This window comes from Erithacus rubecula (genome assembly GCF_903797595.1).
Source record: "Erithacus rubecula genome assembly, chromosome: 3".
NCBI lineage: Eukaryota > Metazoa > Chordata > Aves > Passeriformes > Muscicapidae > Erithacus > Erithacus rubecula.
Genome location: NC_136689.1, coordinates 69,408,438 through 69,422,078, shown reverse-complemented (window position 1 = coordinate 69,422,078; position 13,641 = coordinate 69,408,438). Strand labels below are relative to the sequence as shown.

The following is a 13,641-nucleotide window of genomic DNA, read 5'->3' as shown; positions in this document are numbered from 1 at the left end:
TAATAAAACCAACAAGCTACTATAATGAATGCTTGTAGAAGAATATAGAGTCTGAGATCTGCTATATTTTATTGCACTATTTTTTCACTTGAATGATAGGTTAAAATGCATTGATAAAGTATATTAATATGGGTAGGAAATCAACATGGGAAAATTCAGTGTCAGCCCTCTTGTAGGAGAGGGGAAGGTATTTATTTTAAATGAAACTTATCTCAGTCACTCTCTTTCCCTCAGATTTTTGTCTCTCACATCCCCATACCCATGTACTCCTAGGTGGATATTGTGTGATATGGAACACAAAAGAGACAGATCAACAGCAGTGTCTCTGGGTTTCTTTTGATTAGTGATGACAGATTTCTTTGGGACCAGATCTTGTACATTTTAGTAGCCAGTGGTTGTTATGGTGTGACTTTTTGCCTCAGAATCTTGCCTATTTCACTGTGCATGGCTCTAGGCAAGGTTACTGCAACTGCTTTTCTTCCTTATTCTGTGTATCATTTTGACCAAAGTCTGCCTCCTCCCAAGAGGAAAAGGAATGGTCTATATGGTATGCTGCACTTCCAGATGTTTGTTTGGTTTTTTATGCAGAAAGATGACAGTATTTTCATTATTATTATATGCTTAGGAATATCTTTGTTAATTTCCATCTTTTGGCATTATGTAGCCCTTACAGAAAAAAAGAAAAAGATTGTTAGCATGAGGGGGTCTGATGTTCTATTTAGTGTTTATGTTTATCAGCTTATACACTTCAGTATTTAATCTAGAACATCAGACAAAACAATTCACAACAGGTTAGAAAGCATCTGTGATCACAGCTGCAGTTACTATTTCTGTAAAATAATGATAATCATGGTAGCTTAAGGAACTGGGCCACAAGATTTGTAGGGCACAGAATATTATATTTAACAAGTGAAGAAGAAAAAACCCACTCAGCCTCATCCTCATGACTCTTCCTGTTAGACAGCTAAGGAAGGGAATACATTCACTGCCACCAAATAATATCTGCCAGGCTAATAAATGTATTTAATTGAGTTCCAATATTATATTTACGTATATCACACATACATTCATAATCAAATTGGACTGATGAATTTGTAAATCCTGGACTCCTACTCCGTCTTAATACCATAGTTTACACAGAATTAGACTGATGGTACTACATTCACCAGAAATCAACAGAAAGTAAGTGAAGTGCTCTGAGTGAGAAAAATTAAGGCAATGAGCCTCGAAGTCTGTCCTTTTATTCCACTGCATTGATCAGTGACTGGACTAAATAAAATCTCCCTTCTGATTTTGTCATTTCAGACAACCCAAAGCAAAGCAGCCGTGTCCCAGTGTTCATTAAAGTTTTGGATGTAAATGACAACGCTCCAGAGTTCGCCATGTTTTACGAGACCTTCGTCTGTGAAAACGCAAAGGCAGAACAGGTGTGTTGTCTGCTCACATAACAAAATATTCCAAATTAAATGAGTTTTGCTACTACTCTTGCATTACCTCATCAAGCAGTGTACTTTGCATTGCATCAAACTTAATTGCAAAATTAAACAGTGGCTGCACAGTATCTGATTTCACTCAGTATTCTTCCATCTGACACGACGGTATGTTTTTGAATGTTCTGTACTGCACCTTGTTACCCCTGATTCATTTTCATTCTTTCATCCTTTGCTTTATTTAGGCACCTCCACTCTTTCCTTCAAAAACAATTTCATGTCTGTAAATGTTACAGGTCCTTTCTGTGATACAACTATATCCTGCTAGATGACTTTCAGTCTACCATTCCTGTTGTGAGGTAGTTCAAAGTTGCTGATGCTTTGGAAGATACAGCCAATTAATTTTTGTGACATGAGATTGGGGTAGATAAATATGAATGCAGCTTGGACTGTCTCACCTTTCATCTCTATTCCTTGTCACATGCAAAGGTTTGCTACCCATCTGCAGTGGCATTAACCCAAGCCTTCTGGTGAAATCAACGTGATTTTCCTGCCAACTTTCAAATTCATTATGTTGCTCCCTGATGGTATAGGATATAATAGTATAGTGACCCTTAAACAGCATCAGCAGCATGTGGATGACTTTTCTTAAGCTCACCATAGCAACATCATCTGCCTTGAAGCAGCAGAAAAAAATTAATACAAAAGATTGCTTTTCACAGTTTTTTTAGAGTACATAAATAAACATAAAGTTCACTGACTTAGGAGATAATTTTGTTCTTATTGTTTCAGCTGATACAAACATTAAGTGCTGTTGATAAAGATGACTCTTACAATGGACATCAGTTTTCATTCTCCTTAGCTCCCGAGGCAGCCGGCAGCTCAAACTTTACACTACAGGACAACAGAGGTGAATTTCTAGGAAGACTTTTCTTTATTATTTTATCCTTGCTTTCAGTCTTCAGATGAAGATTTAATGCATGCTTTGTGTTTCCAGACAACACAGCGGGGATTTTTACTCGAAAAACCAGATATAACCGGCATGAAACAAGTACCTACTTCTTGCCAGTGGTAATATCAGACAATGATTACCCCATCCAGAGCAGCACTGAAACTGTGACTATTCGAGTGTGTGCTTGTGACCATCGAGGAAAGATGCTGTCCTGTAATGCAGAAGCCTTGATTCATCCTACTGGTCTCAGCACTGGGGCTCTTATTGCCATTCTTCTCTGCATCATTATATTACTTGGTAAGTAGCTATGCAGGTGTCCATCCCTTTCTGTCAATTATAGAAAGAGGGCAGATAACTTGGTTTTGAAGAATTAACTTCCCATTTCTAAACTGAGGAGGAACCAGTCTCAGTGCTTTTTCTCTGTTGGAAAAGGATGCTGAATGATACTGAGGGACTCTCAAAGGCTGCAGGGTCCTCCATTTCAGCCACCTGTGATTAGAAAGAGGTTGGATCCTGAGTGTAGAGGATGTGCAGAGCTCTGGCTATGGCACTTACAGGTGGTCAACTTTTATTTATATATTTATAAATAAGGAAAGCTTGCAACATCTCTCCCATACCTGTCAGGTTCCACACCTCTTGTACTGCAAACAGGTTCAGTTGGTCACTCGGCCATTATCTGTACTTGTTTATTTGGGAACAACTGTAAAATACAACATAGGGGATGTTATTAGGATGTTGGGAGAAAAGAAGGGAGTCAGACCAATTTTACAGCAGTAGGGTCAGGCAGGGGAGAAAATGTTTCCTTCATGATTCTACTTCTTTTTACCATACTATCTTCCTTGGACATACCTATCACTGCTGCAGAATAGTCCTGATCTTTACTTTTAACAAAATTTCCCTCTCCAGTAATGAGTCGAAGATGAGGTTGTGGTTCTCAGACTCTAACAATATAGTCATGGCTTGCTCAAATAAGCTCCATCCCTTTTTCAGAAAAGATTCCCACAATAACAATCTGATCTTTAACTCACCATAAAATTCATTTTTCAAAACATGGTGTCATTGCCCCTAAGGGCTGAGCTCACTTTGTATTAAGTTCCTTACCAGAAAAAGTAATGTAATGCTGCTGGTAGTCTTGCACTTGTTAGTACAACTGCGCTCATTAATATCAATCTGACATTAAACGATTTCCTGTTTTATGTCAATCGAAAATAATTGATTCTGTGTGCTAAGCAGCACTTTATGTCAATTACTGCTCATGCCACCATGCACCATAAGCAGATTTTCAATTAACTCAGCTATATAATTTTCTATTTTCAGGTTGGTTGCAGGGTTTGAATGTGCAGCCACTACTGAGTGAAAAACAATACTCTGGGCAGACCTGAACCACAACTCAAAGTTTAGCAGCAACAAAAAGTGGCTGTAAATTGTTAGGTTTATATGCAGTTTGAATAAGTTTAGCATCTTATCAGGAGGTTTCAGATACTGCTGAACACAGACATGCAAATAAAGGAGATGTACTTCAACACATAGCTTATGATGGGCTCTTTATCCTTCAAGTTCAGCACAAAGCAGTAAAATCCACATATCAGACGTGATGTATTTATTGAAGTCTCATCCTTGCATGTTCTGTGAAACTCTGTTTTTGTAAGGAGATACTTCAGCAATTCTTTGATGTGAAATCTGTCATTTCTATGCTTTCTCAGACCATTCTACTGTCATTGTTCCAGAAGTCCATTTCAAATTGACATTGTGCTTTTCAAGCTCTCCAAAACGTTCTCCAGCCATCTCTCCTGTTTCATACACACCTTTCACCAGTCCTTCACACAGTGCCACAGCTGTTGCTCTTGAGGAAGACAATTCTCTCTAACTGCATTTTTGCACAGCAGCATGAAGAGGCATCACTCAAACTAGGACCCTTCTGTGGCACCATAAGTAAATGCTCATCATTAGGCTGAGATCCTAATGCAACCTGAGCCACTCTCTTAATCCTTCAAATTTACCACCATTTCCTTTCAACTCATATTGACAGATGTTCACAGTATTCCTGTGGTAAGACACAGCATTTTCCTACCTTATCCTGTCCTTTTGGTGACCTTCCATGGTCAATCTACAAGATGCTCAGGCACACCTGCAGACAATATTTTCCTCTAAGAAATCCTGCAGGGAAACTCAAACAAAAACAACCAATCAAATTTAAAAAACAACAAACAAGCAAAAATAAGCAAAAAACAACCACCTCCCCTGACCAAAAAAAAAACAAAAAAAAAAAAAAAAAAAAAACCAAAAAAAAAAACCAAACCAGAATTTGTCTGTCAAAGGAAACTAAGAATTATAAGGTTCAATAGAATAAAGTTTTGGGTTGGGGACCCTTAGTCCTTGATGTTGACCTTAAAAGGTTACAACTGAGGAAAGGACTGGAAAAAAAAAAATTTAAAAGTTACTGTGCTTGACTCATGCCATTTTAGATGTGAAGCTGACATGAAGAATCATTGCAATCCACCTTATCATCTCACATTAATGACTTTAGGCATTTCTGCTTTGCTCTGCTTTGCTTTGCTATGAAAAAACTGTAAAGACAGCAAGATGTGTCCTTCCTTTGAGTTTGCACAGCAAAGCTGGAATGCTGGACACTGCAGACCTCAGACTACTAAAGCAACACTGAAAGCAGAAATACATCCCTGCTCCTTGCTACTATTCATTTGCCAATATTCAGCCATTAACATCTTAATGTAGAATTTAGCTAAGAAATCTGAAACTGGCTTCTATAGGAAAGTGTTGACCATATCCCTTTCCATGCTCTCTGTCCACTTCTCCATCACTACTGAAAATCGTTACTGAGTAAAAGTATTAAAATTTGCTTCAGGATCATGGAAGGCATTCCTTCCCTCCCATAAATGAAAAATATGTGCATGCAAACACACACTTTAAAATGAAGGAAAAAAAAATATTCTAGAAATCTGCCTTTGTCAGATTAAAAAGTACCTTTATTATATCTCACCAGTCCATTATTTAATTTGTGTACTTTTCAAGGTGATGTACATTGTGAAATCATTCCAGGAAAGTTAATAAAACCCAGACTTTGTGCTGGCTGAAAATCCACTCCATATTCCAAGTTTTTTTCCCAGAGGAGAATAGATTTGCTTATCTTGAAACTCAGCTTTGCTAAGGTCAGAAGATAGTGTCCTTGTCCAAAGCAGAAGTTCCATATTGTCCGAGGGGTTCTACATAAATACCATCTGATGTTACTTATTCTGGAGAAAGTGTTTCTTCCTTCCTTCTCATGAAACTACTTCTGCTCTCAAGATGACAAAATTAGTATATGGCTCTAGGTAACGAAGTGCCTGCCAGCAAAAAGTCACTCTGCTTGGCTTCCTGCAAGCTTGACATCTCCTTTCTTCTGTGTATCCATGCCATTTCATCTCCCAGGGAACTCACAGGCAGAGCAAGCGTAGCCGGAAAATCTGATGTGCTCATTTTCAGTTTTTCAAAACATCCACTCAAACTTCAAACTTAAGCAGAGGCGCTGCATTTCTTCTGGGCTTCAATGGAGTTGGGATTAACCTTCTTTCCCTTTCTCTTTCGCTGTTGTTTTTGTTTGCAGTTACCGTGGTGCTGTTTGCAGCGCTGAGGCGGCAGCGGAAAAAAGAGCCTTTGATAATTTCCAAAGAGGACATCAGAGACAACATCGTCAGTTACAACGATGAGGGTGGTGGAGAGGAAGACACCCAGGCGTTTGATATCGGCACGCTGAGGAATCCCGAAGCCATAGATGACAACAAACTACGCAGGGACATTGTGCCAGAAACACTTTTCATGCCGCGGAGGACTGCAACAGCGCGGGACAACACGGATGTCAGAGATTTCATTAACCAAAGGTTAAAGGAAAACGACACAGACCCAGCAGCACCCCCGTATGACTCGTTAGCAACCTACGCCTACGAAGGTAATGGCTCCGTGGCCGAGTCCCTGAGCTCCCTGGAGTCGGTGACCACTGACGGAGACCAGGACTACGATTACCTCAGTGACTGGGGACCGCGGTTTAAAAAGCTGGCAGATATGTATGGCCCAATGGACAGTGACAAAGACTCTTAATATGTTGTCCTCTTTTTTTTTTTTTTTCTCTCTCTTTTTTCTCTTCCTCATTCCCAGAAAGAGAATTGGGATATGTGAAGTGGCTATTTTTTTCTGTTTCTCCACAGCTGAAAGGGTTCTCTGTTCTACCCATTTGAATTGTCTAATGACTGCAGTCTGTGTGGGTTAGCCATCAGAAAACTTTCTCTGGTATCATTTTCTGAGCTTCCAAGAGGCAAAATTCTTATTTTTTGAGTGCATCCAGTTTACCAATCTTACAGGCACAGCAGTAGTGGAGGGGGAAAAAAGGATCAGATGGGGAGCAATATTTTTAGTTGTTCTGCTTATATTGTAAATTGGAGTATATTACTATTTAACCTCACTTGCTTTTTACTTGTATTCAGACTATTCAGCTCAGACAACTGCTCTGTCGATTGTGTATTGCACATCCCAATGTAATGAGGTATCCTAGTTTACCCTATGTATTATAGTCAAAAGTAGTGGTGATGGAATGAAGGTTTATTATACAAGTAGAGTAAGCTGAGAAAAGAACATCAAACATGCATTTTACTCATGAGGAGGGTAGAGAGGCTTAATGGTCATTTAAACCTGAGCGTATCTCTAGAACTCACCATTGCCCCATTGCACTGAATCATACTAACACACACATATATATAGTTCATTGACTGCTCTGTATATATTCTTTGGACCTAGCATTGCTGGAGAGATGTGTGTGTGCACGTGTGTGTGGTCAGTACCCCAATATCTAATTCTTAGATGGTTTCCCCGTTCTAACCCAGGCTCGCTTTGCGATACAGGGAAAGGCATCAAATCCAGCTCCAGATTAGGTCATGACCTGGAGGAAGGAACAGATCATAACTGTGCTTTCATTTTTTGGACTTCCTCAGTCAGCCTCCATCTGCACATCAGTCCAGTGATGGTGACTGTCCTGGGCTCGTTGGAGTCAGGATGTTCATGTCCAGCTGCTCCTGCCTGTTCTCATGTGCAGGTGGGGAGGAGTGACCTCAAGGTGACTGCCATCCTCTGGGGCAAAAGGAGCAACTCCAGAGGAGGAAAGTGCTTTTTTTGTCCTGACCTTCTCTGCCTGGATGTCTCCAGAGTGGATTCCTGACTGACTGTCTGCCCAGTTTTGCTATCTGTAAAATGTGGAAATAATGCCTACCTCATCAGGATGTTGCAAGAACTATGGAAGACATTTGGAAAATACTTTAGAAATGGAAAACACTGGCATTCTACCAGGAGTACGTTTTCATGCTTTTGGATAGTTGTTTCCTTTCTTTTTCTTCCTGACTCAAGCCCTAAATGAATAAGTGAAAATTAATGGTCATTCCAGTGGCCTGAAAGGGGGGTTTGTAATTATAACTCATTTTTTTTTAAAAATTAACTACTCAGCTAGGGTTGTTAAAGACATGACCAAAAGGTAAACTTTTAACTACAAGTTTCTCTGTGTGTATTTATCTGCTTTGCCAAGCTAAGTAATTTTTGTCCAGGTGTGGGGTGGAGGAAGTTGCCATAATCTTGGGCCAAAACAGTTTTCTTTATAGCTTACACACCACTCAGTACTTCAGCTGGTTTTTGAAAGATGTAGTGGCTGCTCTTCAAATCCAGCCATCTAGGAGAGGCTCTCTGGAGAAAACCCTAAGGGGCTGCCATGGGGCACATCTAATTCCAGGAGTTAAATGCTGCCCTGTGTCCCAAAGTAGGGAACCAGCCCATGGCACTGTGCCAAGGAAAGAACAAATTGCTATTTTTAAAATACCTCAGATGCAACTATTCTCATTTATTTCATGAAACAGAATTACAGGATTAGATCTATTTTCCTCCTCTGAATTTTAAGTGAATCATTTTGAAAATTAAACAGCTCCAATTTACTCCAGAAATAAAGTGAGATGAGAAAAAAAAAAATAAACAGAAAACTAAAAGCAATTAAAAATTAATCTGTAGAATTCATTACTCTTTTTGAGTTAAAGAGAGCAGTAAGAGTCCCAAGTATTAGACTTTTACTATGAAAAAATTTAGGTTTTGTGGACAGGGGGCAGAGGATGAGCCAGCCATGGTGCAGCCCTGGCTGGGCAGGGAAGGACTCGTTGAGCACTGCAGATCTGTAGGTGTAGGGCAGATGCCCAGCACTATAGATTGGATGCTTTCAGAGAAGAAGAGCCCAGAGTTTCCAGGGATCCAGAGCCCCCAGCCTGCCTGGGGAAGGCGTCTCAGAGTGTTTAAGTCCAACAGAGTGTGGTTCCAAATTCCATCACTTAGCTGTTGCACCCATCATAATGGCAATGGCACGGCCAGAGCCTTATTATGTAGTCTTCAGGGCCCCTAAATAATTTAAGATGCTAAAAGCCTGGCTCTTCCTTCTATGGCTTCCTTGAAAGTGGAACTTCTGGGAAGCAATCTGTCCAAAAGCTGGCCCTGGCAGACAGGAGAGACCATCTGGATTTTGGATATGTGCAGGAGCAGCAGCTGCTCAGCACCACCTGCTGCAGGTGCCTCCCTTCAGGCTGCTGCCCTCACACAGTCAGTGGGGCCAGCACATCCCTACAGGGGCTCTCCCCAGCAGCTTCCTGACACTTCCCTCTCTCACCCCTCACTCTGGGGGTGCCTCCAGCCAATACCCCAAGCTCAGAATGCAGCTGGATGCCCCAAGTGAGCCAGTGAGCTGTCCCTTCCCTTCCTTAAGGCTCAAGGAAGCAGGCTGGTGTGTGGAGGGGATCCAGATGTGGCTGGGAAGCCACACAGGTGTTCAGCCCTGCAAGCCACCTCCAGCTCACTGGGAGGAGGGAGTGGATGGTGCTTGGCTGAAGAGAGCCCTGTTGCCCTGAAGGGGCTGGGCCACCCTGGAAATCAGCCTGCATTAATCACTTCTTGGGTGGGATAACGAGGCAGGAGGATCAGTGAACTCCTTGTAACTATTTTCCTATGTTTGTACAGTGATTTTGTCTGATTTAGTGATTGTTAGTAGCAGTCCAAGCGCAACTTTTGAGTTGGTTTGAGGTTTTATTCCTTTTAATTCAAAGTTGGTTTTATCTTGTCCATTGAGTGACACAGTAAATAATAGAGAGTTGCTACTCGTGTCTGTTATGTAAATATATTATATATATATAAAATTATGTTATGTCACCACAAATATGGTGCCTGAATATCAAATGCATTCTTATAAGAAAATTTGAGGCAAACTTGCATCCAAATTATTATTTATGCATCTAGGTTTTAAGGTCTATTTCTTTCCTGCAAATGAAACAGATTTAGCATCTCTCACACAGCAAGGAGAGTTCAATTCTTTCTTTTCTTCTTGCTTGGCAGTACCACAAAGTGCAATTTATAAAATCAGTACTGCATTCTAAATATTGAAAGTGCCATATTGCAGTGAATACAAACCTTTGCAGTAGTATTTCTTTGCACTTTGTTGCATGGTGGTGTGCTAGATGATAGAAATGAGTATTTAACAAAGCTTTCACACAGTGCTACAATTGTCATTTGTAGATAACCAGTTGTTGGACTATGAGCTATGAAGTGGTTTTCAAGGCTGTTTTAAGCCTGCTCTTCTTACAACCACACCTATTTTAGAAGAAGAAATATTATTAAGCAGTTTATCTAAGGCAGGTAGAGAGATAAAAATGCAGTAGGCTTTTAATTTGAAAAAAGCATCTGACCTAACAACAGGAACCTATGAAAAGATGCCAAGGAATTCAGTGGAGTCAACAGGAAGCAGGGAACTTGGAGTATATTCCAGCCATGTTACTGCAGAAAATAACTTCTCTGCACTTGAATGAGAATAAGGTTTCTTTAGTAACTACTTCATCTCAACTCCCAAGAGAGTCACTTTACCCCAGAAAACTGGTGGTGGGGAGTTGTTTTTGTTTTGTGTTTGCTGGTTTGTTTGGTTGGGTTTTTTTAACCCAGGAGAATTACTTCAGGTTAATCCCAGTTCTGTCCCACAGCAGCACCAGTGTGGGGAGGCAGGGCAGCCCATGTCCCCAGTGCAGCTGTGCCAGGACATCTCTCTGTGCAGGCAAGTGCTTGGAAAAGAGCTGAGGCAAAGATTTGCAGAGAGCTCTGCACAAGGCTCTACCAGCACTATCACAGGACTGAGATGTGTTCCCAAACCTGACATAGATAGAGCTGTGTCTAACCATGAGAAAATCAAATTGTCTGTATTTTTCAGTTATTTCTGTTAAAAAAGTGCTGGAAAAGGTAGGTAGTAGAAAAACATGTCACCTGTACCAACAGAAATATTTTCTAAATTTTTTCCTAAGAAACAGATATATTCTTCTGGTCTTACTTCATTCTATGGACAGGTGTTTCTTCACCGTTAAATGTGAATGGAAGAGGCAACCTTCAAATAATCCACTTTAGGAAATAGCAGTCTAGATTACAAGTTACAACTTTTCCATTTCTCTGTTATGAAAACAAAAAAAATTATCCCACAAAAATAAAATTAACATCTGCAGTACCATACAAAACCAGAAGTCATAGAGAAGTATAGCAGAGAGAAATGGCTTTAGAAATGTGTATCTACACATGGACAGTTTCAAAACCAGAATTATCCATGTTGAGCAGATCCAGCAGTGGACTCCTAATGCTTTCAGATTTACTGACACACCAGAGGGACATCTGCATGGACAGGGAGAAAGACCTCTTTTTTAAACCAGGCAACTTAAATTCAGGCCATTTCCATGTAGATCTCTTGGAAAGGCACATGTTAAATTTCTGCAGCAGAGCTATCTTGTTGGTCTCCTGCAGGGTGAATTCCTGACAGTGGTTCTGTCAGCGCAGGTAACTCTGCAACCACCCCTGTGTTAGCTCTACCTGCCACCACCTGTTAGAGAGGTCTCTCCATGTTTCCTTTGGCTGTGAGTAGTATTGAAGCGTTTCAGAAGCCATTGTCCCAAATGGATGCTACCATCCCCTGCCCATCTGCATTTCAATTAACCCTGCAGTCTGAGCTTCCTCATCAAATGAGAACTGACAAAGTTAAAGTCATTATGCTGTTTCAGTGAGTATGAATTGTGTCATAAACTGTGAAAGGCAGGATTTTTCCAACCCATCTACACCTGTGAAACAGCAGCCTCATCCAATAAATGTCAAAGCCACAATATCTTTTGCTTTCAGTTCAGCCTTTAGCAAGAGTTCTTTTCTCAGAGATTGGTTCTGTACTTAAAGAGGAACAAAAGCATATTTCATGTCGACAGACTCCTGCCTTGCTCCAGAAGGAGAAAAACACAGAACTCTAACACAATGCTTTAATACCAGTCTCTGCCCTCAGCAGTTTTATTTAAGCCAGCAGCAACAATCTTCATCCTGCCCATCGTTTTGCAATATTACACTTTTGAGCCCAGACTTGTGTTTGTCATACACTAAAACAGTTTCCTGCACAGTTCATAAAATTCAGTGGTAGGTATCCAAAAGCTAGGGTTAAAAGAAGTACAAGTGTCAGAGAACTGAGTATTTCAGGAAGAAGAACAGGAGGTGGAATTGTGTGGGGATGAGGGCAGGTAGTCAGTCATATGCAAGGCAGGCCCATGGCACTAAAAAGCCACAAAGCTACCATCTTGTGTGTAGAGTTGCTGGATTTCAAAGGAGTTCTTACAGAACCTGCCCTTACCCTTTTTTCTTCATGTATCCTTTGCTTTCTTTAAAAATAAATAAATAAAAAAAATTAAAAAAAAAAAAAAAATAAAAGGAGCTGCTATATTTAAATTTCTCCTACCACGATGTTGATTTGACAAACAAGGAATAAATCCAGCAATTCTTTCCATTCCCATGAGCTTTTAACTTTTCCTATGAGACTGCACTATTTATGTAAATATACTTGGAGACACTTTCTATAAGCTTTTAGTTTTCTATGATCTATTACTTTAGTGTTTATTAAAGTTACAAACTTATAGAACTATTAAGCATTCAGGTGAACACAGCAAAGAAGGAACACTGCAAAATTGTTCTGGATTTTGACACAAAAGACTCTTCAGAATCACTGTACTGTTTTAATTCTGTGATTACTTTCATTGCTTTGAAAAAATTAAACTTAAAAGAAAGGCCTTATAATAAATGCTATGTGCATCTTAACTGTGTTACAGAGCGAAATCAATCTGGCTAATTCCTATTGCGATTTGTGGTTTTTTTAAAGCCTTTAAAATAAATGCTTTTTGGTATTGATTTTTTTTTTTTTTTAATTAAAAATACTTCCAAACATAAATTGAAAATGATGCCTCCACGTGAGAAGATTTACTTGCTGGCATGCTCCAGCCTCACAGTCTCTCATGATGTCATCCTCTGGTTGTGCCAAGGGGGCCTCAGCAATGGGTGGATCTGGTCATTGCTCAGCAGGGAGGGACATTTGTGAGTGGCAGTTTTGTCACCCAAGAGGTTTTCACCTAGAACTTCCCTGTGTTGCAAAGGGACCCATGCTGGAATCTTTTCCTCAGCGTGGATGGGCAATTTGTTTTTGTCAGATGGAAGGTGTGCACTCTCTCCCTGATATTTCCTGTTCACTGTACTGGCTTCTGTTTTTGGGGTTGGGGGGCAGGGGGAAATGAAATTTAAGGATTTGATGAGAAACCAATTTGAACAACAATTTCTCACAGACAGAGTGAATTTGCCTTTTTGCAAATTGATTTTTGTAACAAGTTATTTATATGATATTACTTAATAAATTGTTTTTTCTAACTTGTTTTTTTTTTTCCTAATTCTCTCAATCTATGTTATGTATTTACAACACTATCATAAAGATAAACCTTTGGAAAGATTCATCAATCATGATAAGACAAAGGGCTAAATTGACTCAGTCTTTGAAATTCCATTCTTAAGTGTCTGGCTTGTACCATGCTATAAAAGCAGCAGGATCACCATTCTGTGATCATTGAGGCCTCCCAAGAGTGGTGTAATTCCAGAAGGCATCATTTAGTGATGCTTACTACAAGGAGGATATTAGTCTGTGATCACAAGCCTAATTTTGACTAGGCAAGGCTTGCCAGGCAGGCTGCAGAAGCCTTGTCAAGGTAAGGCAAGCAGAATGCCTTTATTTAAGCATATAAAGATCACATAATTTATAATAGCACCATTCAGTTATTTGTCTTTCATCATATGACATTTAAAAAAAAAAATTAGTCTCATTGCACTTATGGAGAGTCCAAATGTCATTTGCAGTATATTTTTACATAAGAA

At 39.9% G+C, this 13,641-nt stretch overlaps 1 protein-coding gene across 3 annotated transcripts in view; it reads left to right on the top strand.

Moving 5' to 3' along the window:
• Positions 1-13,143, top strand: part of CDH6 (cadherin 6) — a 102,292-nt gene extending 89,149 nt beyond the window's left edge. The window contains exons 9-13 of one of the 3 annotated variants that reach the window (XR_013773591.1): positions 1,306-1,427; positions 2,223-2,340; positions 2,428-2,679; positions 5,984-8,780; positions 9,022-13,143. Coding sequence is in view for 2 of the 3 variants with exons in the window: in XM_079300318.1 (XP_079156444.1) it covers positions 1,306-1,427; positions 2,223-2,340; positions 2,428-2,679; positions 5,984-6,474 (983 nt within the window). In the remaining variant the exon portion in view is untranslated. Of the gene's footprint in view, positions 1-1,305; positions 1,428-2,222; positions 2,341-2,427; positions 2,680-5,983 lie in introns of those variants that run through there. The other 2 variants (XM_079300318.1, XM_079300319.1) reach the window with 2 other exon arrangements.
• Positions 13,144-13,641: the final 498 nt, after the last annotated feature.